Consider the following 25,303-nt stretch of genomic DNA (forward strand, 5'->3'; position numbering starts at 1 on the left):
GCGTGGACACAATATATAGCATTCAAAGGGAAACGTGACAGACGTGGGAACTGTGACTAAAGTCTGCAGGAGTATCAAAGTGAGTTAGGTTTTATTATACAGTAGGATAATAAAAATGTGATTTCTATATGACCTGATTTTTATCTTAAGAATAGCCTACTAAATAGTTTATTTTTGCATTATTTACTATGTCTATATATAAGTGGTCCTAAATATTATTCAAACATAAAACACATACTGTAATATTCTATAGTAGTTACATTGTTAAAGGGGACTTTTTTAAGATGTCAAATATATCATTGGTGTCCCCAGAATAAGTTCTAGCCAAAAATAAAATATGGATAATTTATTATAACACGTTAAAATTGCCACTTTGTAGGTGTGAGCAAAATGTGCCGTTATTGTGTGTGTCCTCTGCACAAAATGGCAGTGCTGTGGCTGGATAGTGCAGATTAAGGGGCGGTATTATCCCCTTCTGACATCACAAGGGGAGCCAAATTTTAATGACTTATTTATTCACATGCTTGCAGAGAATGGTTTAGCAAAACTAAGTTACTGGGTTGATATTTATTCACATTTTCTAAGTTAAAGGAATATTCCATTTTCTTAAAAGAAAAATCCAGATAATTTACTCACCACCATGTCATCCAAAATGTTGATGTCTTTCTTTGTTCAGTCGAGAAGAAATTATGTTTTTTGAGGAAAACATTGCAGAATTTTTCTCATTTTAATGGACTTTAATAGACACCAATAATTAAAACTTAACTCAACACGTAACAGTTTTTTTCAACGGAGTTTCAAAGGACTATAAACAATCCCAAACGAGGCATAAGGGTCTTATCTAGCGAAACGATTGTCATTTTTTACAAGAAAAATAAAAAATATGCTCTTTTAAACCACAACTTTTCGTCTAGGTCCAGTCCAGCGCGACCTAACGTAAATGCGTAGTGACGTAGGGAGGTCACGTGTTACATATATAAAACGCACATTTGCGGACCATTGTTAACAATAAACTGACACAAAGACATTCATTAGTATCAGTTGACATACAACAATGTAGGAACGATCCTCTTTCAACACACTTGTAAACACTGGGGCGGAGTTTCGCGTTCGTCTTCTGTGACCTCTTGACGTCATGACGTATTGCGTGGGGTCACCTGGCGCATCACAACCGGATCTTGCAGACGAGAAGTTGTGCTTTAAAAGTGTATATTTGTTATTTTTCTTGTCAAAAATGACAATCGTTTTGCTAGATAAGACCCTTATGCCTCGTTTGGAATAGTTTATAGTCCTTTGAAACTCCGTTGAAAAAAACTGTTACGTGTTGAGTTAAGTGTTAATTGTTGGTGTCTATAAAGTCAATCAAAATGAGAAAAATCCTGCAATGTTTTCCTCAAAAACATAATTTCTTCTCGACTGAACAAAGAAAGACATCAACACCTTGGATGACACGGTGGTGAGTAAATTATCTGGATTTTTCTTTTAAGAAAATGGAATATTCCTTTAATACAAGCACTGGGGACTTAATTATAGCACTTAAAAATGGAAAAAGTCAGATTTTCATGATATGTCCCATTTAATGTAGGTTATACTGTTATAGTAATAACTATAGTGAATTGTTTAACTATAATAAATACTGTAATTAGTAAGGAGTTTACATGGTCACTATGAGAAGTGCCCTAGAAATACCTAAATATTTTTACTTATACTTAAAGTTTATTACAATGTGTATATTTTGTATATCAATAAGAAAAAATCCTATAAATAAAAATAAAATATATTTAGTGTTCACTATAGTAAACTGTAGTATACAGTAGTGTTTTGGTAATGTTTAAAAATATTTAGGTTTTTCTAGGGCACTTCTCATAGTGACCATGTCAACTTCTTATTGATACACAAGATATACATATTGTAATAAACTTTAAATATTTGTATTTATTATTATTAATTACAGTATTTAATACAGTTGAACAATTTACTATAGTTATTACTACAACAATATAGCCTACATTAACAAAGTTACTACTGTAAAATACTACCGTATACTACAGTTTACTATGGTATAGTTACTTTGTTAATGTAGGCTTCTGTTGTAATAATAATAGTAAATTGTTCAACTGTAGTAAATACTGTAATTAGTAGCCTATACTAAAAATTTGTGCTGGGCAAAGATTAATCGCGATTAATCGCATACAAAATAAAAGTGCTTTTTTGCATAATATATGTGCGTGTACTGTGTCTAATTATTGTGTATATTTAACCACACACACATTCATATATTCATTTCAGAATTGTTTTACTTATATATAATTTTTTTTTTTTTTTTTAATATAGAATATATAAAAATATAAATAAATATATATAAACATGTAAATGTTTCTTAAATACATACATGAATGTGTGTGTATTTATTTATACATAATAATTACACACAGCACACACTCATATATTATGCCAAAAATCACTTTTATTTTGTATGCGATTAATCGCGATTAATCTTTGCCCAGCACTACTAAAAATATTTAAAGTTTATTACAGAATGTATATCTTGTATATCAATAATCAGTTCATGTGGTCACTATGATGAATGTTCTACAAATATAAAAAATTATTCAGGGGCGGTTTCCCGGACAGGGCTAGTCCCAGACTAAAATTTTATTTGCCTTAATTTAAAAACAATTTGCACTGACGTATCTTGACATATATTATTGACATTGTTTTGTCTCAAGATGCACACCAGTATTGTTATTTGTAAGGTTTGTTTGTAAAAACGACTTAAATGTTTTAATATAACTAGGGCCTAGTCCTGGATTTATCTAAACCCTGTCTGGGAAACCACCCCTTAGTGTTTACTATAGTAAACTGTTATAAATCGTAGTACGTATTGTATAGTAGTTACTTTGTTAAAGTAGTAATAACTATACTGAATTGTTCAACTGTAGTAAATATGGCAGTGGCGGCTCGTGACTGCTCATCCGAGGGGTGCTAATTCAAAATAAGTTTTCGGAGTGTCATGTGTGTTGCTTGAGTTTTCAAAATATGATTTTGTTGCGTCATGTGAACGATTTGCATCACGTGATTTGTCAAAATAAGTGCCTGCTGCAGACGCGTCAAAACCGTTTATGATAAAAGAGACGCTCACGTTCACAAAATACACACAGGACGCTCCCTTAACAGTAAACTCCATGAGATTATATCTGGCAAACGCAAGCGTCTCTTTTATCATAAATCCTTAAGATGCATGTGCAGCAGGCACTTATTTTGACAAAACACGTGATGCACACAGGATCTCTCGATGCGCAGAACACATATTTTGAAAAAAGGAACCACACACATGACGGGCTACATACATACAAACTTCGCATCGAGTGCCCTAGAAAAAGTCACCGGCCTCCACTGAAAATATGGTAATTAGTAGCTATACTTAAATATTTACTATGGAAAGTTTCCAAAACAGATAGGCTTATGTAGTATCTAGGAAGTTTAAAATTAGGATAGTCTCTACTGATTTATACTATTAATGTGGGTTGTCACAACTTTCTGTTCATATAAAAAAAATTTTTTTACATTTTATTTCTGTTTGTTTTCCAATTAGGTTTGAATAGTTTCATGAACACCGACCCCAACGCTTACCACCAGTGCTCATTATATGAAGTGACATTACAGTTTGTGGCTCATTTAATATATTCTGGTAACCACACAGTTGATCCTTTTCACTGATTTCCATAGTAGGAAAAACAAATCAGTGGGTAACGTCAACTGTGCGCTTACCATCATTTAGCAAAAAATGTTATGTGTGTTAAACAGAGTAAATAAATTCATATAGGTTTCGAATAACATGAATGTGAGTAAATAAGCGTATAAAGAGTATAAGAGTATAAAGGTGTGTGTACTGTATGCTGTCCAGTAGTTACACTTATTGTGACACAGTTTTGTGGGAATGTGAAAGCATCTGTTTATAGGGAATCGATAATATACCAGTGGTTCTCAAACTGCGGTCCGGGGCCCCCAGGGGGTCCGCGAGATGGTGCCAGGGGGGCCCCAGTTTTAAGACATTTTTATAAAATACATTCATTTATCATGAATTCTGTGAAATTAAACCTAAAAAAAATAAGGCAGCACTACTTCATATAATTTAATGTTTTTTTAAATTAAAATGTAAAGTTTTAGAACTGTTTTTTGTCATAAATTTTCTTTGGGGGGGCCGCGAAGGAATGCACCGTAAACAAAGGGGGCCGCACGCTGAAAAAGTTTGAGAACCACTGAAATATACTTTTAAAAAAAGATGCATGTAAACAATAACATCACTTTCGGAGACATGTATATAAATGGGTTGATCATGTTAAATTCTAACAGAAGTATTTCAGTAAATTATCAAACAGAATGTAATGCTATGCAGTGCACTTTTAGTCAATTTGACTTCTTTAAACAATGTACTTCTCCTATTTTCTACACAAGAACAATTATGACTTTCACTTCTTCTACAGTTTCTATAAAAAGCTCTTTCAAAGTGAAGAAATAGAGTCCGTTCTGTGAAACGATAATAAACCCTCAGTTCTGTCACTTTAACATTAAGTAATTGTGAAAAACCATGAAAAATGAAATGTGGTTCGAAACAGAGACCAGAAAATGAGAAATAGTTACATTTTTTGCTGAACATTTAGGAATTGCCGGTTATATATATATATATATATATATATATATATATATATATATATATATATATATATATATATATATATATATATATATATATATATATATATATATATATATATATATATATATATATATATATATGTATATATATATATATATATGATGGTTTTTGATAGAGGAATTTCATTTCAATTTAAACATCTCAAATTCTCAGTTGAATAACTTAAAAAGGGGCTAAATGTGGACAGTGTGGTGCTTCAGAACCTAAAAGCATCCACTTATTAGTAATATTTTATCTTATCTTTAATGTTTGCACCCAATGAATTGCAAACTATTTTTGGTTAAATAGCTGATGCTTTGCGAATGCACCATTTTGTTTTCACTTCAGCACAAAAAGTTGTATGCATGTTTCTGACCTTAAGCTACAATCTCTCAAAACAACATAGCGCATTGCATAATATGTTCATTACAATTAGCAGGCCATGTGCTGTAAGGGCCACACTAGAGCCAAAGTACACCTTCAGTAAATGATAAAACCTATTTACAGGGTGACAAAGTTCAGTTTACACATACACTTCACATTGCAATGCTACAAAAAGGAACAATACCAGCTTGTGTAGAAGTATGACAACTTTCTGTCTGCTTCCTAAAAACCCAGACAGTGTTACTATCATAATCAAACTGCTTTTACAGTTATGAACAGAAAGCCTTACTGTTCAGTCGATTTTTAACAAAACAACTGTGACAAATCGTCCAAAAATATTGAAATGAACTTAAAATGGTCTGTTTTGTGTTGTCATAAACATATCCTGTCATGTCTAGTCGTGTTGTATAAATAAATACCAAAAATAGCTCATGGCCTTAAAGACTTGTTACCTCTATTAGTAAGAGTTGATATTGGAACTGTTATCTAATACTTGATATCCCAGATCCTAACATGGTTACAGTACAACTTGTACAAAGACATTCCCAAGGATGTGTCATCCTTATAAACTAAAAATAACTCTACTATACGGTTTAAAGATAACTCGCCAATATCGTCCATGCAAGTTAATTTATAATCCACGATTTATTTTCTTCTCCATCTCTGCCATCTCTATTTTATTACCAACTGACAAGACCTCAGTGTCACAACACTAATCGAGATGAGACATTCGTGTGTGGCCTTAAATATTTAAATATTTAAGAAATTAATATATATGGGTGATTCTCACGAAACCATTGAAACACCATGGCACTAATGATTTTAGCTTTAAAATGTGTAATATAGTAACATTAAAAAGCATCAGAATTAACACAATACTGTAACATAATGTAACATAAGAATTTATAATTGTAAATTTTATCTCATTTTCTGCTGAAATTCTCATTACCGCAATGTGTCCGGCTGTGTTTGAACATGCGTTATGTTGTAATTTAATCAAATTAACACAAAAATATTAAGAAAAAAATAAATGGATGTTTTGCTAGACTACTTTAGATGACAGAAAAAATATTAACTGAATATTCATGTATAATAATAATGAAGAAAAATTAGGAAAATTATGTGTCCATGCCTGATGTTCTCATCCTCCGCAACACTTTTTGAGAACAGTTTAAGCACACATAAAGAATTTTAATAAAGTTTGATTTTGAGTGACCAAGCACATGGACCAGTTACTTCAAGATGGCTACCAGGTTAGATCATTTTTTTTTACAGTTAATTTGAAATATTGTCTTATCAGAATGCTTACACGACATTTTGATTATCATTACCGCAACAGATGCTTATTAAATGTTAATTTAATTAATAGAAGCATAATACTTTGATTTTAAATGCATGTGCAGAATCTCCAAATTATGTTCTTTCAGGTTTGTCATGTCATTTTGAAAATATGTCAGTGTTGATGTTTTCTGACTGTTGCGGTAATGAGATTTTTTAGGACTAATTTTTTAAATTATGTTACAAAAAGTGTTAAATGATAAGTAAAAGTTTTTAAATTAATGTTCCCATTTACTCCAGACTTTGTTTTTCAATGTCTGGTGGGAAAAAAAGTAAATTTAAGCAATTTTTACATTTTCATGCTTGACATTTTTAAAACCAAGTTTTCGTAAGAATCACCCATATATCACTGTGGTCTCCAAAATTAGTCAGCTACTCCAAAAATTGTGCCTGAAAACTATTAACATTTTCCTTATAAACGCTATCAATGCTGGTTTGTGTCAGGCCAGGTTACTAAAACCTCTGTCCATCTTAATCTCAGATGCTACCTGACCTGCCATCATATAATCATATAACAGCATGCAAAATTGTAATACATTTACGTTTACTTTGAAGTGATATACATTTAGTATCAGGCACTTATGGAAATGCTTATGGAGACATATCCACAAACTGTTTCAAGGCACACTCCTATAAAAGGCATTTCGAACAAAATCATAACAAAGTCAAACGTCCCGTTTGCGTCTCATTGGTAAATACTTATTTACTCGGCTTGATATGAACGTTAGCTCTGCAGGTTCTTTGGAATTTAACTTCTAAAAGGTCTATAAAGATGTGTGTATGAATTGCTCCAAAGGTCAAAAAATCCATTCTTTGTACTATAACTAATTCTGGTATCTTATCAAAGTGTGATACCCATGCTGACAAATTTCATGAGCTTATTTTTAATATCTGATATCGTCCTCAAATGCAGTAACTAAGCAAATCGTAAAAAAGACTGACTATTGGATGGAGAGTAATGATAGCTTCGGTTTCTATTCAAGGGCCTAAAAGTGAGAACACATTTAAGCTATTGAATTTACATTTTAAAATCACCATTAGAGATAGATTGCAATGTATGTGCATTATAAAAGGTATTCATAATGGCTCATAAATAATACACACTGTAATATCGGCTAGACATATATTTAGAAATAAAAACTTACTTTACTCATGTATGTTCTGTATGTCATGTTTGTAAACCACTGTTGTGTAAACAATACCACTGCTAACATTTGTGTTATTTATATTATTACATAAGGTGTATACACATTGATACTTCCTGGCCCATATTGCTAACAAAACATTAAATTAATCTGTATTTCCATTAATAAAAATATCTGTTATCTGTAATATATAAGGTTTAAATAATGCATTAAAATATCCTTCCCTTAATTAAAAGGGTTACCACAGTTTTTAGCAAGGCAGGCTTCATGACGTCAAAGTCACCCATGCCTACACATGTCACGCCGATATTAGCATTACAAAAGAAATAACGGGACACGACATTAACAAACCCAAAACGTGATTTTATGTCAGCATCACCCACCTAAGAGCAGCAGCCGATGCGTTTGTTTATATTCCCGCTTGAGCTCCTTCAAGGCCCTGTCAATATTCTTGCTGACTTTCTTGGCTTCTTTCTCGGCCTCCTTCTCTTCCACCACCAGTTTATCCCAGTTCTTCTGTTTTTGTGCGCTGTTGGGAGTGTGAAGCAGCTGCAGTCTTCGCTTTCCTCCGCCTCCTCCACCGTTTTGGATGAGGGCTCTGTCCGCGTCTCCACGGCGGAGCTCCCCGGCCGGGATCTTACCGGCGTCCCCGGTGCGTAATGGAGAGGTGGATGATGTCTTACCGTTGTTCCCCCCAGAGTCCTCGTCCCGTCGGGATCCCCGGACGCAAGACGGCATCATTATCATCCCCGGATCGGGAGGTTGGTGATCTGAATCCGAGTTGGAAATGGATCCACTTAGATCCCCAAATAAACGGGGGCGCAGACTGTAACAAAGCCCCATGGTGTGGCCAGGCAGCGCTCACGGTTGATATTTGATCATAAATACACAATAAACGCTCAAATCCCGCTTTGATTTAGCGCATGATCATATGAGTTGATGGTACGTGCTGCATTTTCCGGCCACGCGTAATCCAAAAGTGATGCTCCTGTATTTACAAAATGTCATTTTGTGTTTTCCGTACAGTCCAACCTACGCGCAGCAGTCGGTGGATCACCTGACATCTGCTTGCTGACAGTGCAGGTCCACCTTACCGTAATGAAACCAAAAGCCCAGCCACAGAAAAGCAGGAGTGGACACATACATGGCCATACATTGAACTTATGCATTTTAGGGATTTATCGTTGTGAAACCTTTTTGAGGGCTCTGGGAGGATCATCCAGACTATTTAAGTATCTTAAGGTTACTTTATATACTCTTGAGACCCCATATTGAGACTCACTAATGAGATCTTTAATGAAGACACTTGAAGCTCACTTGAGGTTTTCTAAGAACACTATAATAACAACACTGGGGCACTAATAATGTAATTGCATTGTTTTAGGATTTGTTGTGGTAAGTAATTTGATCGTTACAAAGTAAAATGCATCAAAACAACTTTCATATAAATTTACTACTACAGGATATTTAATGTATGAACTCAACTTGATGAATTTGATTAATATCCAAGTATTTGAAGAATAATATATTGTATTTTAATTTGCTGCTTGAATTTTGTATTGATACACTGTAAAAAATACTTTGCTGCCTTAAAATTGTTTGTTGAATAAACTCAGATTTACAAGTCATTTCAACTTACTATTATTTATCTTGACTAGAATTGAGTTGTTATAACTACAGGTGAGTTGTTATAACTTATAAAATGAAGTTGACTTTTCTCAGTTGTGATCTCTGTTGACATGACTTGTAAATCTGAGTTGATTCAACAAAAAATGTTAAGGCATCAAAGTATTTTTACAGTGTATTATTGTGACTTTTAATGTAAATATTTCCTGATATTATTGAGATTTGCACTCAATTTGTACTCAAAGAACAGATTTTAATAAAAATATCAACACTGTAAATGTTTATGTGGTGTTATTTTATTAAAAGATTTTGGCGCCCCCTGTTGGACAAAGTAATAAACTTTTAACACATTGACCAAAATAATATGCTAACTATTTTTAATGTATATAGGTACATACAAAGTATAGGAATATTTCAATATATCAAACAAATATACTTATTTCAACAATGCAACCATTTTACTTTCTTTTTTTTTACTCAAGACACATAAAAAAATAAAGAAATAAATTGTTGTTCATTTTTTCTTCTGTGAAGTCTGTAGTACTTTTACGCCTATCCTCAGGAACATCAACAAACTGCAAGAAAATATAGAATAAAAAACATAATTTAACAACCACAATATTATTTTCCTCTGTGTTAAAAGAACATCATAAATATTTGATATATTGCACCAAAGTGTACTAGATTGTACTATATAATAAATATAAAATATAACAAGTAGATTAAATTTAGTGTTCGCGCCTCATTCCTGCCATGAGTCCAGCTGGCATAAACTTCCATGAACTTAGAAATCTCACTCCCATCACAACAGTCAGTGATCCAGAGGTGCCTATATAAACATAAAAAATATATATATAGTTTGTATCAAGTGTTAAGAGTAAAACGAAATGTGTCAACTAAAAAAAAGAAAGATTACCCAGTGAAACCCAGATATCTCTGCCATTTTTTGACATCTGATAGGCACCAACAAACGCTGCAACGCCAAACAGCAGCCCTGACACCAAAGACATGACGCTACCTGCACAGGTAAACCTCTGACCATATTAGGAAGTTCCGTTCACGTAAAAGTGTTATAACCACAAATAATCTCATTGGCATTCTTGCATATTTACAAACTTATATACTCCACTGTAAGACACTACTAAAATGTTTCCTTCTTTGTAACTACGGTATGTTAGAATGAGATTTTGTAAAAGGCGAGTTTTTCCACATTTTTTCCCAAATATTTTAGTTATATGATCAGCTATATCCACACTTCTAAAGTTTGCTTAAATATATTAATTAGATTTTTATATTTCAAACTTTACATATCACCGCTGCTCGAAAGCTATTTAAACCGTTCAGTCGTTTGATGCACGAGGTCTTTACCTGCTTTAACATAACCAATAATCCCTCCTATCGTTATCAGAGCTGCATAACCGTAACCAAACCAATCTGTAGCCATATTTTTATGTTTGATTCTCAATAATTCAAAACGTGTCGACTTTGACAAATACCAATCGCAAGTATTTTCACCGACTTCCTGATGCGATTTCAAAATAAAAGTCCCACCGGGCAGTTAAAAAAAACAAACAATAAATTCAAAATATTTTGTAATATTTAAGTCAAAGCATTTATATGAGCTTCATTAATATGAATGTTAAAAAAATAAACATGTTCATAACCACATTTTGAAAATGACACAAAATCATCAATCGTCATTGATTTTTTTATCTAGTGTATCAAACAGTGTTTTCAGCATTAGGTCACTAGGCTGATATTTAAAATGCTTTACTATTTTAAAACTTCACTAATAAATGTATGTCATGTAGGATAAGCGCATGAAAGAAAACACCACCAAATATTTCAATAAAATTGTTTATTGCACTTTTTGTCTTTTTTTCTTTTTTCCTTGCTTTGTGGAGCTGGTTTCTTCCTCTACGATGACCTTGTCTGTGATTCTCACTCTTTTATTTTTGGCTGGTACAGGGGACTCTGCAACAGCTAATATGAGAAAAGAGACACATATGTTTTACGCTTGCAACTAAAATGACCAGAATAAGAACTTTATACAATAGATAAACACCTCAAGAACATCACAAATACTCTCTATTGTATTTAGGCTGTATTGTACATACTCTTTGAGGTTGCAGGCTGCTCCACAGCCGTCTCTTTCTCTTCACCAGGTATCCAGACGGAAAGACAGGTTAGTCTGGCAGTGGTGTTTACCTGGCCAAGCAAAGATGGGGTCTCATGATCCTATGTGGTAAAATATGAATCAAATTAAAATAAATCATTAATGAGCTCAAACTGTTTTTAACTCAAGATATCATAATTCTTATAGGTTTATCTCAGTACCTCAAGATTGAGTTTCCACATCTTGATGAATCCATCATTTGATGCCGTAACAAGGACACAGAAATCGTCTTTTGTGAAGCTTTCGATGGCTTTTATTCTATAAAGTGAAAAATGCATTTGAATAAAACAAAAACAAATATTCACACTAATAAAAATGCTTGTTAGAATAAATAAGCAACAGAATTTAATTGTTGCGCTAGATGAATGTTTTTTTAAATATTTAAATTATATTAAAAATAAGATACCTGTTCTCATGCGCCTTAAACTCGCACACACATTTCTGTGAGGTCACGTCATAAACTCGCACACTTTCATCATCTCCTGCCACAGCCAACAGTGTGTTCTTAACGAAAAATATGGAAAAGAAATTGAAATAAAACGTACAATACACATATTCAATATATGCAACACAAAAATCTTTACCTTCAGAAACTTGAGGGAAGAAATTCGTTTTGGAAACTCTATGGTTCCAATGATCTTAGCAGACTCCATGGTGTAAATATCCACTCTGTTATTCACAACCACTGCATATTTATCTCCATCTGGTGACCACAACACTATATCTGCATCTGAAAAACATGATTTTATTGCATTATTTTCATACATAAGACGTGATGAAAATACAGAATATAAATATATGATAGTTTGTATCTTACTTTGTTTAATATTCTTGATGAAGGCTGACCTTCCTTCAATTAGATTCCACGTTCTGCGGTGTGACAAATAAATCTCATTTAGATATTAACCAATTTTAATCCCAGTAAATTCAATACCAGAATGTTTATTTTAGGTTGGACAATCTGAGCAATGCATTTAATATTCTATATGATGGCACGTGTTAATAAAGTAAGATTACATTTTTGTACTTACCGAAGAGTCTTGTCTGTTCCAACAGAAAGTGCAAGTTTTCCAGAAGGATGTACAGACAGTGAAGTGACTTGACCCCTAAAACAAAGTTTAAACATTTTAATTGCATTTATGCATTTGGCAGATGCTTTTATTCAGTGCTTTACAAGGTATACATTTTATCAGTATATGTTTCCTGGGTTCGAACCCATGAGCTTTTGTGCTGTTAACGCAGTGCTCTATCACTGAGCTATATCTCTATTGGGTAATCGTCACTGGTCTCACAACTCGATTATGTCAACAATTCAATTGAATCCTCAATTTTTACATATCACTGCACAGGTATGTCTCCACACTTTTACTGTTGCAGCTCCAATGATAAAGGGCGTACGCTAGACTAAAGGCTATACAGCTACGTCCTATTCTTGCGAGATGTTGGGTGTCGGGTTAGGATTAGGATGAAAAACAGGGCTTCAGGCTATATGTGATACAGCTACGGCCTAAATCCCACGAAATGTTGGGTTTAGGGGTAGGATTAAGATGAAAACAACGTTCATCCAGCGAAATTTCTCTCGATTTTGTCCGTAGCTGTATCCCTTCTAGCCACAACCATGTTGTGGTAACATGTCACAATCCACATCCAGAAAAAAGTTGGTTAATTTTTTCGTACTATAGAGATTAGGGTTAATTATTTCATTGATGCATAAAAACAAATGGTTATTTAAAAACAGTGCTGTGTGTGTCTGTCTCTCTCTTTGAGGTGAGTGTGAATGATGTCATCGGACAACCGTGTGAGAACTGACATTGACGGGCGGAGGTTTTTACCCAAAGTTGAATATTTTTCAACTCTCGTCGCTCAGCGCGGATGAGTTTCCATCACCACGATTTTATGCGCATTTTTAAGTATCGCATAATGGGGCGTACACACCAAAACGATTTCAACAAGTAGATTGCGGGAGTAGATTACATATAAAGTCAATCCAAAGATGCAAATAGATGCAAACTCACGCGGTGCGAACATGGCTATTCGCCTCAAACATGCAAGAAAATATTCAACTCAAGTTGACACGAAGTTAAATCATGCAAGTAATCTTGAGAAAAAAAACGTGTGCACGCAGCATTAAAAACGAGTGATAGAAACGCCAAATTTCAAATAAATATCCCTTAATTTGCAAAATAGTTTTTATCCTCACTTGAAGAGTAAATGCGAATAATGTGAGATGGAAACTCATTTGCCAAAAAAAATTCTGACGTAGCGAACATTAAACCCACGTGACAATCGTCCGACTGTATCAGTTGACGTTGTCTTTACAATATGGGGCTCGACGTCGTCGTAATGCCTTTGCTGCTAGTGCCTGCATCAAAAAACAAATAACATTCTTTTTGCCCAATTGTAACTAAATGCAGTCCTGTCTCCATTTTCGAAGCGTGCCTTGTTTTATTTACTGTTTGTTACCAATCGCACGTCATTCAATCAAACAACTTGATGTAAATGCACCTTTTCCACCTTGCTTAGTTTTTCTTTGTTTGCAAATTTAAAAAAAATTAGCTTCACGTTTGGGTGGATTTGCAGCTAGTGTGAACGACACAGTAAGGGGGCGTGCACACCAAAGCTTTTACGCATGCGGCCGGCGCATGTTTTCAATAGTTTCCAATGGAAGCTCTGCGTTTTAAAAAAAAAAGCCAAACAAAACCCTGCTGAAAACCGGTGCTCGGCAGCTTTTCCGCACTCAGCGCTGAGCGACGAGAGTTTAAAAATATTCAACTTTGGGTGAAAACCTCCGCTCGTCAATGTCATTTCTCACACGGCCGTCCAATCACAGTGGAGGAGCTGAAGTATCAGAGCTACCAAAGCGCTCAGCTGAAGAAAACTCAGAGCATTTCAGTCGCGTTTAAATGTTTTAGTGTGCACGCCCCCTAGATGCTTCTTAAAGCGATACGGTTGTGGCTTGAAGGGATACAGCTACGGACAAAATCTAGGGAAATCTCGCCAGATGAGTGCTGTTTTCATCCTTTAGGCAGTAGCTGTATCCCAGTCAGAAGCGCTGTTTTTCATCCTAATCCTACCCCCAACATCTTGCGGGATTAGGACGTAGCTGTATCCCCTCTAGTCAGAACCCCACCCTGCTATTGTAGGCACACAGACATGTATATTTCAGTGCACGTACTTGTGTGCTTTGAAGGCTTTTAGACACTCCCATTTTTTGGTGCTCCACACACAAATGAGCCCATCTTCTCCTCCGCTGAGTAAATGGGATGAGCCGTAGAACTCCAGACATGAGATTGTGCCTGTCAAAAATACACAGGGTTACAATTTGTTTCTTGAAAATCTTTTTTCTTTCAATTTTAGTGTATGAAACAAATTTAAGTAAAATAATTAAACGGGTCACTTTGTCCCTACCGTTATGATGCAGCAAAGCTCCATGTTCAGTTTTTTTGCTCATGTCATATAGTTGAATGGTTTCATCTTTGCTTCCAGTGGCGATGAAGCGATCGTTGGATGCGACTGCAGACAGTGAGGCTGTGTGTGCATGATGCGTAAAGTTGGGTTCAGCTGTCCACTCCTAAAATACATGAAACAAGAGGACAGATGAGATTATGTAAAATAAGTAAATATATCAGTTAGATGATGGTTACATAAGGGGGGCATTGCACAATCCTGCTAAAAACAATAGCTGTTTACCATTAAAACCACTATACAAATGTTGAGCTTTATTTCAGTAGGTTTTAGTGATACCCTATTGGTTTAACATCCCACCGAATAACCCAATTCATTACCAAAAGATATCAAAAGAGACCATAGTTTAGTTAGTTTCTATTAAAACAGCACCTCCATTATATCCAATAAACCCAGATTAGAATTTCGATGATGGTTTCTAACTACTATTAACTTACCTTTTCACTCGTGCACACTCGATATCCAAAGACTATCTGTTCATAACATCCCGCGACCAACTCAACACGATCCCCCATTATTTCTAAACCCACAGCTACTAAAATAACAAACTTTATTAAATATATAATCTCGCTGTTATTGTATAAAAGTTATACTTAAAGATAGCAACGTGTGTTAGCCATGTGAGTACGAACGAAACGCCCACCGGAAGTAATACATTTCATAATAAGTGTCCCTGTCGTAATAAAAGCCCCTTGGAGTACCGTCAAAAATGATTTTTTTTAAATGAGCCTAACACAAAAATGTGTGAAAATTGCCACGTCAGTTTGTTTTTCTTTTTATGTATGACTATGTTAAGTGCAAATTCATGTATAATGCATTATAACACTGTCCAGTACCGTAAAGGGGTCATATTATGATTTCTTTTTAAAGATGTAAGATAAGTCTTTGGTGTCCCCAGAGTGCGTATGTGAGAGTTTAGCTCAAAATATCATACAGATAATTTATTATAACTTGTTAAAATTGCCACTTTGTAGGTGCGAGCAAAAATGTGCCGTTTTGGGTGTCCTTTAAAATGCAAAAGCTGATGAAATGCAAACACTGATCACATTGATAGGGATTTGTTGAAATTAAAACTCAATTGTGCTGTCAATTATTTTTTCTCTGTACTAAATGGCAGTGCCGTGGTTGTATAGTTCAGATTAAGAGGCGGTATTATTGCAATTAGACTCTGTACCTTTTTCGCAAAACAGGCGAAATCTGAATGACAAATTTTTCACATGCTTGCAAAGAAAACAAAATTGCTAGGTTGTTAAAAAGTCAGATTTTGACACTAAGACCCCTTTAAGAAAATCAGGTTTGTTTACATTAACAAGAAAAACATAAGTCGTACCTCATTTTTTTGTTTGTTTAAAATGATGCTCAAACTTCCAAATATATAAAATTTTCATAAACCTAGTTATCGCAGGGAGCTACTTTGTAATTTTCGGTTTTTTATGTAATACACTTCTTTTATATACCCGCAGAAAACCATGACCTATAAGTGAGCTGATTCAACTTTTAAGTGTGAAAAGTGTGGTTCTGTAAAACCAACTAACATCACCAAATTGAAATGCAATATCTCTCTTCAGATATAATACAGTTCAAATTTAAGTGATTCTTCACAAAGTGACACACAAAAAAAGTTGTTTTTTCCATAGGTAAATTAATATAATTCAATCAAAATACATATACATACATAAAATCATTCAAAAAATATTAAAATGAGGGAAATACTATGACACTTATTACACTCCTGTTTTAAAAGTGAATTAATCAAATTTTTTGCGCACGATGACGTGCGAAATTAGTGACTTCTACGAAATCATCTGCCGTCTATCGATGTCAGTGCCATGCATGTAAACCTCTTTAAATGCACATGAAACACGATCAGAAAATATGCTCTCTTTGAAAATAGATGACGTGTGGGGGTTAAAGGGAGATCAGATGAGAAATACATGATTTTCAACCTGAGATTCAAAAGACGTCACCTCATAACCGAGGCATTGCTTACAGTAGTAAAGTTCCTACATCTTCTCAAGGGACCCGAGAAGAAGCACTTACACTGATTTTGCAGTTGTGCACCGGACAACATGGCTTCCACTAACAGGAGATAGGCTGCGAGCTTAACCTGAGACAATGTTGATCATCAAACAAAGCATCAGGTAAAAGCTATTGCGTAGTCTCATTGAAATCCAATGTCAAATGGCCAACATAAAAGTTTGATATTAGGGTCTACACCTTAGCATCCTCTTGGTGAGGAGACAAGGGCCAATTAAACCTTTATAAGACTTTATAAAAATCTTTGTCCATCTCTTATGTTCTTCTTGTGTTTGTTTGGTAGTGAAATAAAGTTCGAGTTTTCCACTCAAATGTTAATATTTTGAAACAGAGTGCTGATGGCACATCCACATTCTGTCAGGTTGGGCGATTGCCGCTGACAAAGTTATAGACCAGAAACCGAGACGTTCCACAGTAATGTGTGGCAAAGAGTTTTCCATCAGGCGTGGGGTCGGAGAAGGCGATTTCATCTTTACTGAGATGAGATCCGTAGATGAAATTATTCCTGGAGAAGAAAAACAGAAAAAAACATTAATGTCTGGTTCTTAATGGGATTTATTTTGATGCTTTAAGCAAATGGACTGTATGTTATTTTGTTAAAGTTTGGTAACCACAGACAGGACACCTGTTCTGTACTTTCATGAATTATCTCCTATAATATAATGCAATTTTAAGACATAAAATAGGTTTGATTATGCATTTAAGTGCATTTAAATGGCATAAAAATTATAAGACAACTACACAGTATTTGTGTTCACCAAAACCACAGTTTGACCCTTAAATGGCGCTGTCACGTGAGCGGGACATCTGAGTTTACTTCAATATTTTGCATACAAACAAACTATATTTTGTTGAAAAGGTCTAAGAATGTAGATTTCACATTTCAAAACATTTTTGCAGTAATAATAATGCAGTGACAGTAATTTATTAATTTGTGACAAGAGTATGCAGCAAACCGTTGACACCTAGTGGCCATTGTTGGTAAAACCACTAAAAGTGTAACTAAATTTTGTGATAATTTTTTATAGTGATAGACCAGCCGATATATCGGGCCGATATTTGCGAGTTTTATGTGTATCAGCATCGGCTGATACGTGGCTGCCATGTTCGCCGATTTTTTCTGCCATTATTTAAAGACAGAGTGCTGGAACCCGCAAGCGATTGCAGGTCATGTGACTAAAAACAATTAACCTTTCCACGACAACATCGAAAGCTCGGCCTAACAGCTGATCATAGCTGAACAAAGCTGGTTTTTATTTCTCATCTCTATGGGCGGTTTCCCAGACAGGGATTAGACTAGTCCTAGACTAAAATGAATGTAAGAACTGTCCAAACTAATAACATCTTTTTTTAACAACATGCCTTTTTTTACATAATTTTTATTATGTAAATTGAGTGAGCAAAAGCAGTATCGGCTCCAAATATCGGCTCAAGAAAATCGGCAGCCCGTATCGGTCATCGGCTAAGGCTGATGAAACAAAAATCGGTATCGGCACTGAAAAATCCATATCGGTCGATCCTTAATTTTTTATATAAAACATATACTTTATCGCATTATTTTTATTTATTACAATAAATTTAAACTGCTACAAAAAACGTATTTAATTTTTGTACTCCCAGACACTACTGTGAAAACAGTAGTTTACAGAGAATTTTAAATATATGACAATATCTGTTTTCTCAGATTCACAGTAACCATCAAAATCACAGATTTTAGCTCTACCTGAGGCACTCGATCATGCGTGAGGCGATTCCTCTCCTTCTCATCATACTGAAGACCCAGATGCGACTGATACCACAGAGCGCTGGTTCAGGAACAGTAGAGCAGCACCAGGCCCTCTGACGCTCGTACATGACCTTCTCTCCTTCTGAACCCTCAGGTACAGACTCCTCTATCACCCTGTAGCCCTGCGCACATCAGCCAGACGAAAAAAGTAGAATAAGACGCACACACCAACATTAGAAAAGAGACACTCCTTGAAACATCTGCATGTTTAGCTGACCTCCTGAATGTGCTCCGCGATGAGGCAGCCTCCTACTTTCTTATCATTTGAAATGAAGAGGAATGTTTTGGTCTGTGAAGGGACCTTGGTCTCCGCCTGGTGAAAGCCCAAGTCATTGTCCACCATTTCTCTAATCTCCTCAACCTACGGACAAATAAAAAACAGAATGAATATGTAACAAGCCATTAAAGATTATTTAAATGCAGGGCTCAAAATTCACTTTTTTATTTGGTAGCACTGGTGCTCCCAACTTAAAGAGTTAGGAGCACCAGCAAAAATTTAGGCGCATCCATCCAAAAATTAAAAAGCACCACAACTACAATGTAAATGTTAATAGATTTATTTTATTAAAAATAAAACACCACCACCGGGCTTTACACGTCCTATGGCCAGCATTTAAAAGTTGGTCTTCTATTTTATTTTATTTTATTTTTTGCTGCATAAATTCCTAAATGAATACCCAAATGCTGTTGAAATAGTATAGCAGCAATAATACTTTAACAATTACAGGTAACATGATTAAGATTACATAGAAAATCTAGCAAACACGTAAAACACTGATTAATTGTGACATTACAAAAGTGACCCTATGTGAAGCTGGAGTAAAAGCAAGCACCTTTTTTAATGCATATTTGGGATCATCTGGCAGAACGAGAATAATTTTGCCATCTGGATACTCTCCCAGAATCCTCTCCTTCTTCCAGCCCTGCAATAGATAAAAGGTGACTTATTCCTCATCTGAACATAAAATATGTACTTGACAAGGACCATTTTTGACCGTCATACTAATAAATATAAGGATTTAGCACTGACGCACCACATATTTGACAGCGCTGATGAACTGATTGTGAAAGAGGAGGTGTTGTGATTCGTCTTCTGGGCTGCTCGGTGAGTACAGCATCCCACATATGTTACAAGTGACAGCACCGAACGCCTTCTGACCAGCATCCTGATAACAAAAAACACACAGCGTGAGCCCCACTAATCCAATATAATCCACCATAAATGTTTCCTGTTGGAAGTGTTTCATTAACATTCCAATATTTTCTGGATTCAATAAACTTATTATTATTATTAGTTTTTTGAGGAAAACATTCCAGGATTTTCCTCCATATAGTGGACTTTAGGGGACCTTAAAGAGTCCACTAAAGTCCACTATACAGAGAAAAATCCTGGAATCAGGGTTCCCACACCTTAGTTAACTTCTAATTCAAGAACCTTTCAAGGACTTTCCAGGTCCAATACCCTCAAATTCAAGGACTAAATGTGGGGACACATTTCAAGTGAGAGCAAGGTAACATCGTGTTACCTTCAAAGATACATTGTTACAGTTCCCTTTTTAGGGAACTCGTGCTGCGTCACTGCGGTGACACTTTGGGGACGTCTCCAGGGGTAAGTGCGTCTGAATGTGTATATCAAATTGAGCCTTAACGACAAAGACAGGGTGACGCGGGAGCCAGTAAGTATTATCGCTATCTGAAATATTGCCAAAGACGACATTACAGGGAGGCAGGAAGTATGGCAAGGGAGACGCAGCGTCTCGTTCCCTTCTCAGGGAACAACAGTTACATACGTAACCAGAGACGTTTTCATGTGTCAAACACAACTATGCAAAAAAGCATTTTGGTATGAATCAACATTCGCATACTGAAGATATAAGCATTTAAAGCAAACAGTTTGGCACGTGTGCTTAAAATGTCAAGAATTTTACGATATTATCCTACACTTTTTTTCCAGAAATCTTTCCAGCAGTTTCAATGAGCTGAATCTATGTATGTATATTTCAAAAACTTGCCAGGGCCTTGAATTTTTTCCCCAAGATTTGCAAACTTTCAAGGATTTTAAGGACCCATGGAAACCCTGTGAAATGTTTTCCTCAAAAAAACGTAATTTCTTCTCGACTGAACAAAGAAAGACATAAACATCTTGGATGACATGGGGGTGTGTAAATTATTGTGAGTTTTTAATGAAAGTGGAATATTCCTTTAACATATAAATAACCTTAATATTAACCTATCAATCTGTGAATTAAAAATTAGAGTCAATGATTTTACTTACATTGCTGGATTGTGCAGGTGTATTTGTAGGTTTTGAACCATTTTTGACCTCTTTCTTGTCTGCGCCTGGTTCAACAACTGAATTTCCCCTATAATCACAGCAGAAAAGCTTGAGCCCATGCATAATAAACAGTATAGACTATGGTTTATATGTTTCCAGATTTATAACTACAATACAACAGAAGATCCTTATGAGGATACCATTCCCATAACACATACAGATAACTAGTATAACTGTTCATACTCGTTGTCGCTTTCTGTTTGCGTCTTTTGGAGAGGTTCTTGTTGGGGCGAGGGTTTTGGTTTACCATCTATAGACAAACGGAAGTTGAAATAGGACACACGTTATAAAGATAAATAAAATTTTAGCATCTTAGGGGTGGGCAATAAATCGCCTGCGATTCTCATGCGTATCTCATCATTTCGTGATTAGTAGTAAATCGCCAACACCTGCTTTCAGATGGAGCGACATTTACTACACAGAGCCGTATTTCACCAAGAAGCTCAGCAAAATCACATACATTATTGGAGGCGATTTGTCCACAATTATGAATACAATCCTGCCTGACTTCTCTGTGAAATACGGCTCTGTGTAACAAACGCCGCTCCATCCGAAAGCAGGTGATGTCGACCCACCACCAATCACCAAACCGGCTTTACTGATGAGATCTGCATGAGAATCGCAGGCGATTACATAATTACACGATTAGTGGCTTACATAAAATAAACACTGATGTTTACCTGTAGTAGTGAGAGGACATGACTTTCTTTCCACTGATGGCTTAGGCTCCGCTTTAGTCGATAAAGACGATTGCTCTGGTTTGACCTGTGAGAGAACAATGCATTTATTTTACACTTATTCAGATTGCTGGGTCCCAATTTGACGGCTACATCCTAAGGCAGATTGCATCACAGCAGCACGACTGAAAATTGGTAAGTCCGTCCCTTAAAAACAGGCCTTAAAAGTCCTTCGAAGGATCAAGCCTTTGAATTCGGATGCAGTTAAAGGCAGGGTGCATTATTTTTGAAAAACACTTCGAGAGTCGGGCTGAGTACCAAAAACACCAGTAAGGGCCATGTCTACTAACCGACATCGTTGCCTGGGTTGCGTATGTGTGGGGCGGGTCTATGAAAACAAGGTCCAGATTCTATTGGGGTAGGGGTGTGTTTGTTTAGGTGATTTCAAATGTAAACATTGGCTTTCAGAGATCATGCACCACACCTTCAATAATTTTATTTACACAATTTCCATTGAAATTCAACACAAACTTTTGGTGTTTGACCTCATTGTTGGGTGTCGCTGGTTTATTTGTCTCTTCTTCAAGACCGTCAAGCTCAAAATCATCTGGTGAATACTTAGGTCTTGGGGTGTAGGGTTTATAGTCCACCACAGATTTGGGCTTTGGGCTGGTGATTCCATTAGGCATGGGTGGTGCCTGAGCAGGGAGAGCCCGTCTGGGTTCATTCGAGCCCACTTTGGGCACACTCTCAGGGACAGGATGCTGGGCAGGGGTGGCGGCCTGGGCAGGTGAAACCGAGACAGCGCCGTCCTCCTCTTTAGGGGAGCCCGCTTGACTCAACTGGTCGGACTTGAGCTTCTTAACACGAGTCCAGGTGAGCTTTTCCCGCTGTAGTTCCACCTGCCTTAGCTTCTGAAAGCGGGTGAGTTTCTTCTTCTCCTGCGTTTTGAGGGGCAATGAAACCTGACTAAGGAAAAAACGTTTCTTGGGTGTGCTATCCTCGAGCATGGGTTCAGCGTTCCCCTCGCTGGGAGTTTCGGGAGGGTCGTTGCTGTTGGAGACCGTTGGCGACATCACTTCATCTGTTTCGTCTTTGGTTTCACTTACCTCCGCAGACTGGCTCACCTCTGAGTCTGATCGATGCTCACTTTGCTCAAGTTTCTCATCCGAAGCTGCAGGGGCATCGGAGGCGATATCATCTGCGATTTCCTCACAAAGCGCCAGGAGGTTGAGCTGCCGAGGAGGGGCTTTCTTGGCGGCAGCCGCCTTCTCCTCTGCCAGGGCGGCAAGACGTGCCTTTGTACGAGCCTGCGGGTTCATCGCTTGCTTTTTAGGAGGTCCTCCCTGTGTTGAGTCTGTTGAGCTTTCCTGGGGCAAAGAAGGAGAGGAAAGAACCTCCTTAGTAATCATTGCTTCGTTTGTTTCCTCGCTTGGTGTTACATCTTTAACATTGGAAGGTGACTGATCATCCTTGACTTTATCGCTCGTCGCAACAGAATCAACCTCTGAATCGTCATAGGTTTCGATCTCTACAACACAATGTTCAATCTCGATATCGTCATCCAGAATCACATCGGAGTCCTCGAGAAAGTCTTTCGCCACATTGGATATTTCTGTACTCTGCACCCTGTCCGGCAAGGAGCAAGTATTCACCAACTCTAACTCACCCATGTCCGAAATGTTTTTACTAGTAAACACGTGTTTTGTGATGCTAGTCTCCTGGATGACTTTGAAAACAGCCTCTAGAGGTGGAGGAGATCCGGTCATCACATCTACTTTTGCATCCAAACTCACTGTAATTTTCTCGATAGGATCTGCTGACAGTTCCTTTGGCTCTTCAAGTGACACTTTGCATGGGAAACTGTCATGAAGTACTGACTGAAGATCAGTTACGTTGGCCACGTTGGTTTTCTCAGGTTGGGGTAATGTGATCTCCTCACTTTCAAGATCGAGAAATCGTCCATAGTTGTGCTCTACTTGTATAGGAAAAAAGGCCGCAGTTACAGTTTTAATGGTTTCGGAGATGGTGGGTTTGTCTCGTTTCACTCTCGAGACGTATTTCTTGGTTCCTTTTTTCAGGACAGTCATATTATGTGACGGTTTATCTCCTAGTTTCTCAAAGTCTTTACAACCTTGTTCTTTATGATTGGCTGTATCAGATGCTTTCCGTCGTTTTCCTCTCGCACCCTTTTTCTGTACCGTTTTTAGTCGGGATGACCGACGAAGAGCCTTTCCATTTTCTTCCCTCGACTGTGGCAGATGTTTCTGTTTAGACACATTCGTTTCCACGACTTTGCTTTTCGGAGGTCTTCCTCTTAAAGGTTTCTTAGGGGTTTGAGATATCGGTGCAGGTTCATCAGATGCTGCAGGGCTTTCCTCCATCCTCGTCTTTTTAGCTTCAGGTTCACAAGACAACATTGTTGTTTTCTGACCGGGCATCCTAAAGAAAACCAACTGAAAGTTATATATGCGATTGCAAAATTCACTGTAGAAAGCAACACACATTAAAGCATGCAAGGAGATATTTGCTTTAAGACATACAGAGATTAAGGTTGAAGCAAATAATACTAGACTGGGCTTATTTTTAGCCATAAGAAATTAGACATATAATCCAAATTATAATTATAATACTAATACTTGCATTAAAACAACAGATTTCCTAAGACAAAAGCTCAAGCTTGTCGCAATTAATTTATATTAAACTTAATATTATACGTAATAAATTATTTTGTATTTACAAGACATTGTATATTCTATATCCACAAAGCCTTTAATAAAGTGCATGAATAAACCAATAAAATGATGAGATCTCAAGTGTCAACATGCCAAGAGCTGAAGTCTCAGATGACATCTCTGAACTGAATATGTCTCATTTATTCCCATTAGTACAGTATAAACTGATTAGAGTGATAAATTAAGCCAATTTCCCATCATAACATACATTAATCTAATTTTATTTGACTGTTACAGTAACAGTCAAGCGATTAATCTCTCTCTCTACTCTGACGTCGACTAGAAAGTTAGCAGAGCTTGCTAGCACTGCTAGCTGCCTCTTTAAAAAGCGCCCGACACCCTTTGTCCTTAACTGCATATATGAAATAATGGACATTTTAATAGGACTGTTATTATAATTAAAAATAAATCAGAAATAATACAGTACGATGCCAAACTTACTTATCTTTTCCTGTTTCTGAACAACAGCTGTTTTCCGCTGTGTGAAGCAAAGTTTAGCCTAACTTCCGGTGCGCATGCGCAGTTGAGTTTGTTTAGTCAGTGACTGATTGAGCGACACCTGCTGGACTGGAAAAGCACTATTTTTCACCTCATGTTTTTTCGACTTGCAAAATAGCAGCATTCTTTTCTTTACAGTAAAAGTAATTTATGTTGTTATTTTAGTTATTTTGTCTTTGATTCGTATATTATTTTTATCACAATTCTTGCATTTACAAAAATGTTTTGTTATCTGCATTGATACTTTGAGAACATTGTGTCTAAAACAATCTCACCTGAAATAAAACTTTACAAATCAAACGTGTAAAAATTTGACTTTCTGTGAAAAAAATATTTTTTAATCGGACATGGTAACTTCTGCTTGCGCCCACTGGATGGCAGTCATACGCATGCGCTTGCGCA

General features: G+C 36.2%; 4 protein-coding genes across 4 annotated transcripts in view; all 4 read right to left on the reverse strand.

Moving 5' to 3' along the window:
- LOC129426492 (guanine nucleotide-binding protein G(olf) subunit alpha) overlaps positions 1-8,641 on the reverse strand; it is a 35,849-nt gene extending 27,208 nt beyond the window's left edge. Inside the window, exon 1 of the mRNA XM_055182850.2 lies at positions 7,950-8,641. Within this exon, the coding sequence (XP_055038825.1) occupies positions 7,950-8,409 (460 nt within the window). The 5' untranslated portion in view covers positions 8,410-8,641. The remainder of the gene's footprint in view (positions 1-7,949) is intronic.
- A 911-nt stretch (positions 8,642-9,552) lies between these two features.
- On the reverse strand, positions 9,553-10,718 carry tmem14cb (transmembrane protein 14Cb). Its single transcript, XM_055182870.2, has 4 exons — positions 10,561-10,718; positions 10,109-10,210; positions 9,934-10,021; positions 9,553-9,767 (listed from the first exon to the last, which is right to left on the reverse strand). The coding sequence occupies exons 1-4, from the start codon at positions 10,634-10,636 to the stop codon at positions 9,707-9,709; spliced, it is 327 nt and encodes a 108-aa protein (XP_055038845.1). The 5' UTR covers positions 10,637-10,718; the 3' UTR covers positions 9,553-9,706.
- A 315-nt stretch (positions 10,719-11,033) lies between these two features.
- pak1ip1 (PAK1 interacting protein 1) lies at positions 11,034-15,493 on the reverse strand. The gene is made up of 10 exons (XM_055182867.2): positions 15,271-15,493; positions 14,777-14,939; positions 14,544-14,664; positions 12,400-12,474; positions 12,186-12,238; positions 11,953-12,098; positions 11,775-11,872; positions 11,530-11,626; positions 11,310-11,430; positions 11,034-11,175 (listed from the first exon to the last, which is right to left on the reverse strand). Exons 1-10 carry the CDS (start codon positions 15,346-15,348, stop codon positions 11,051-11,053), a joined length of 1,077 nt encoding a protein of 358 aa, XP_055038842.1. The 5' UTR covers positions 15,349-15,493; the 3' UTR covers positions 11,034-11,050.
- Positions 15,494-16,455: 962 nt separating this feature from the next.
- On the reverse strand, positions 16,456-24,977 carry esco1 (establishment of sister chromatid cohesion N-acetyltransferase 1). Its single transcript, XM_055182832.2, has 10 exons — positions 24,845-24,977; positions 22,214-24,110; positions 21,672-21,756; positions 21,175-21,241; positions 20,932-21,019; positions 19,691-19,822; positions 19,490-19,579; positions 18,874-19,017; positions 18,594-18,778; positions 16,456-17,375 (listed from the first exon to the last, which is right to left on the reverse strand). Exons 2-10 carry the CDS (start codon positions 24,107-24,109, stop codon positions 17,228-17,230), a joined length of 2,835 nt encoding a protein of 944 aa, XP_055038807.2. The 5' UTR covers position 24,110; positions 24,845-24,977; the 3' UTR covers positions 16,456-17,227.
- Between the last annotated feature and the right edge of the window lie 326 nt (positions 24,978-25,303).

The sequence above is a fragment of the Misgurnus anguillicaudatus genome, chromosome 25 (assembly GCF_027580225.2).
Source record: "Misgurnus anguillicaudatus chromosome 25, ASM2758022v2, whole genome shotgun sequence".
NCBI lineage: Eukaryota > Metazoa > Chordata > Actinopteri > Cypriniformes > Cobitidae > Misgurnus > Misgurnus anguillicaudatus.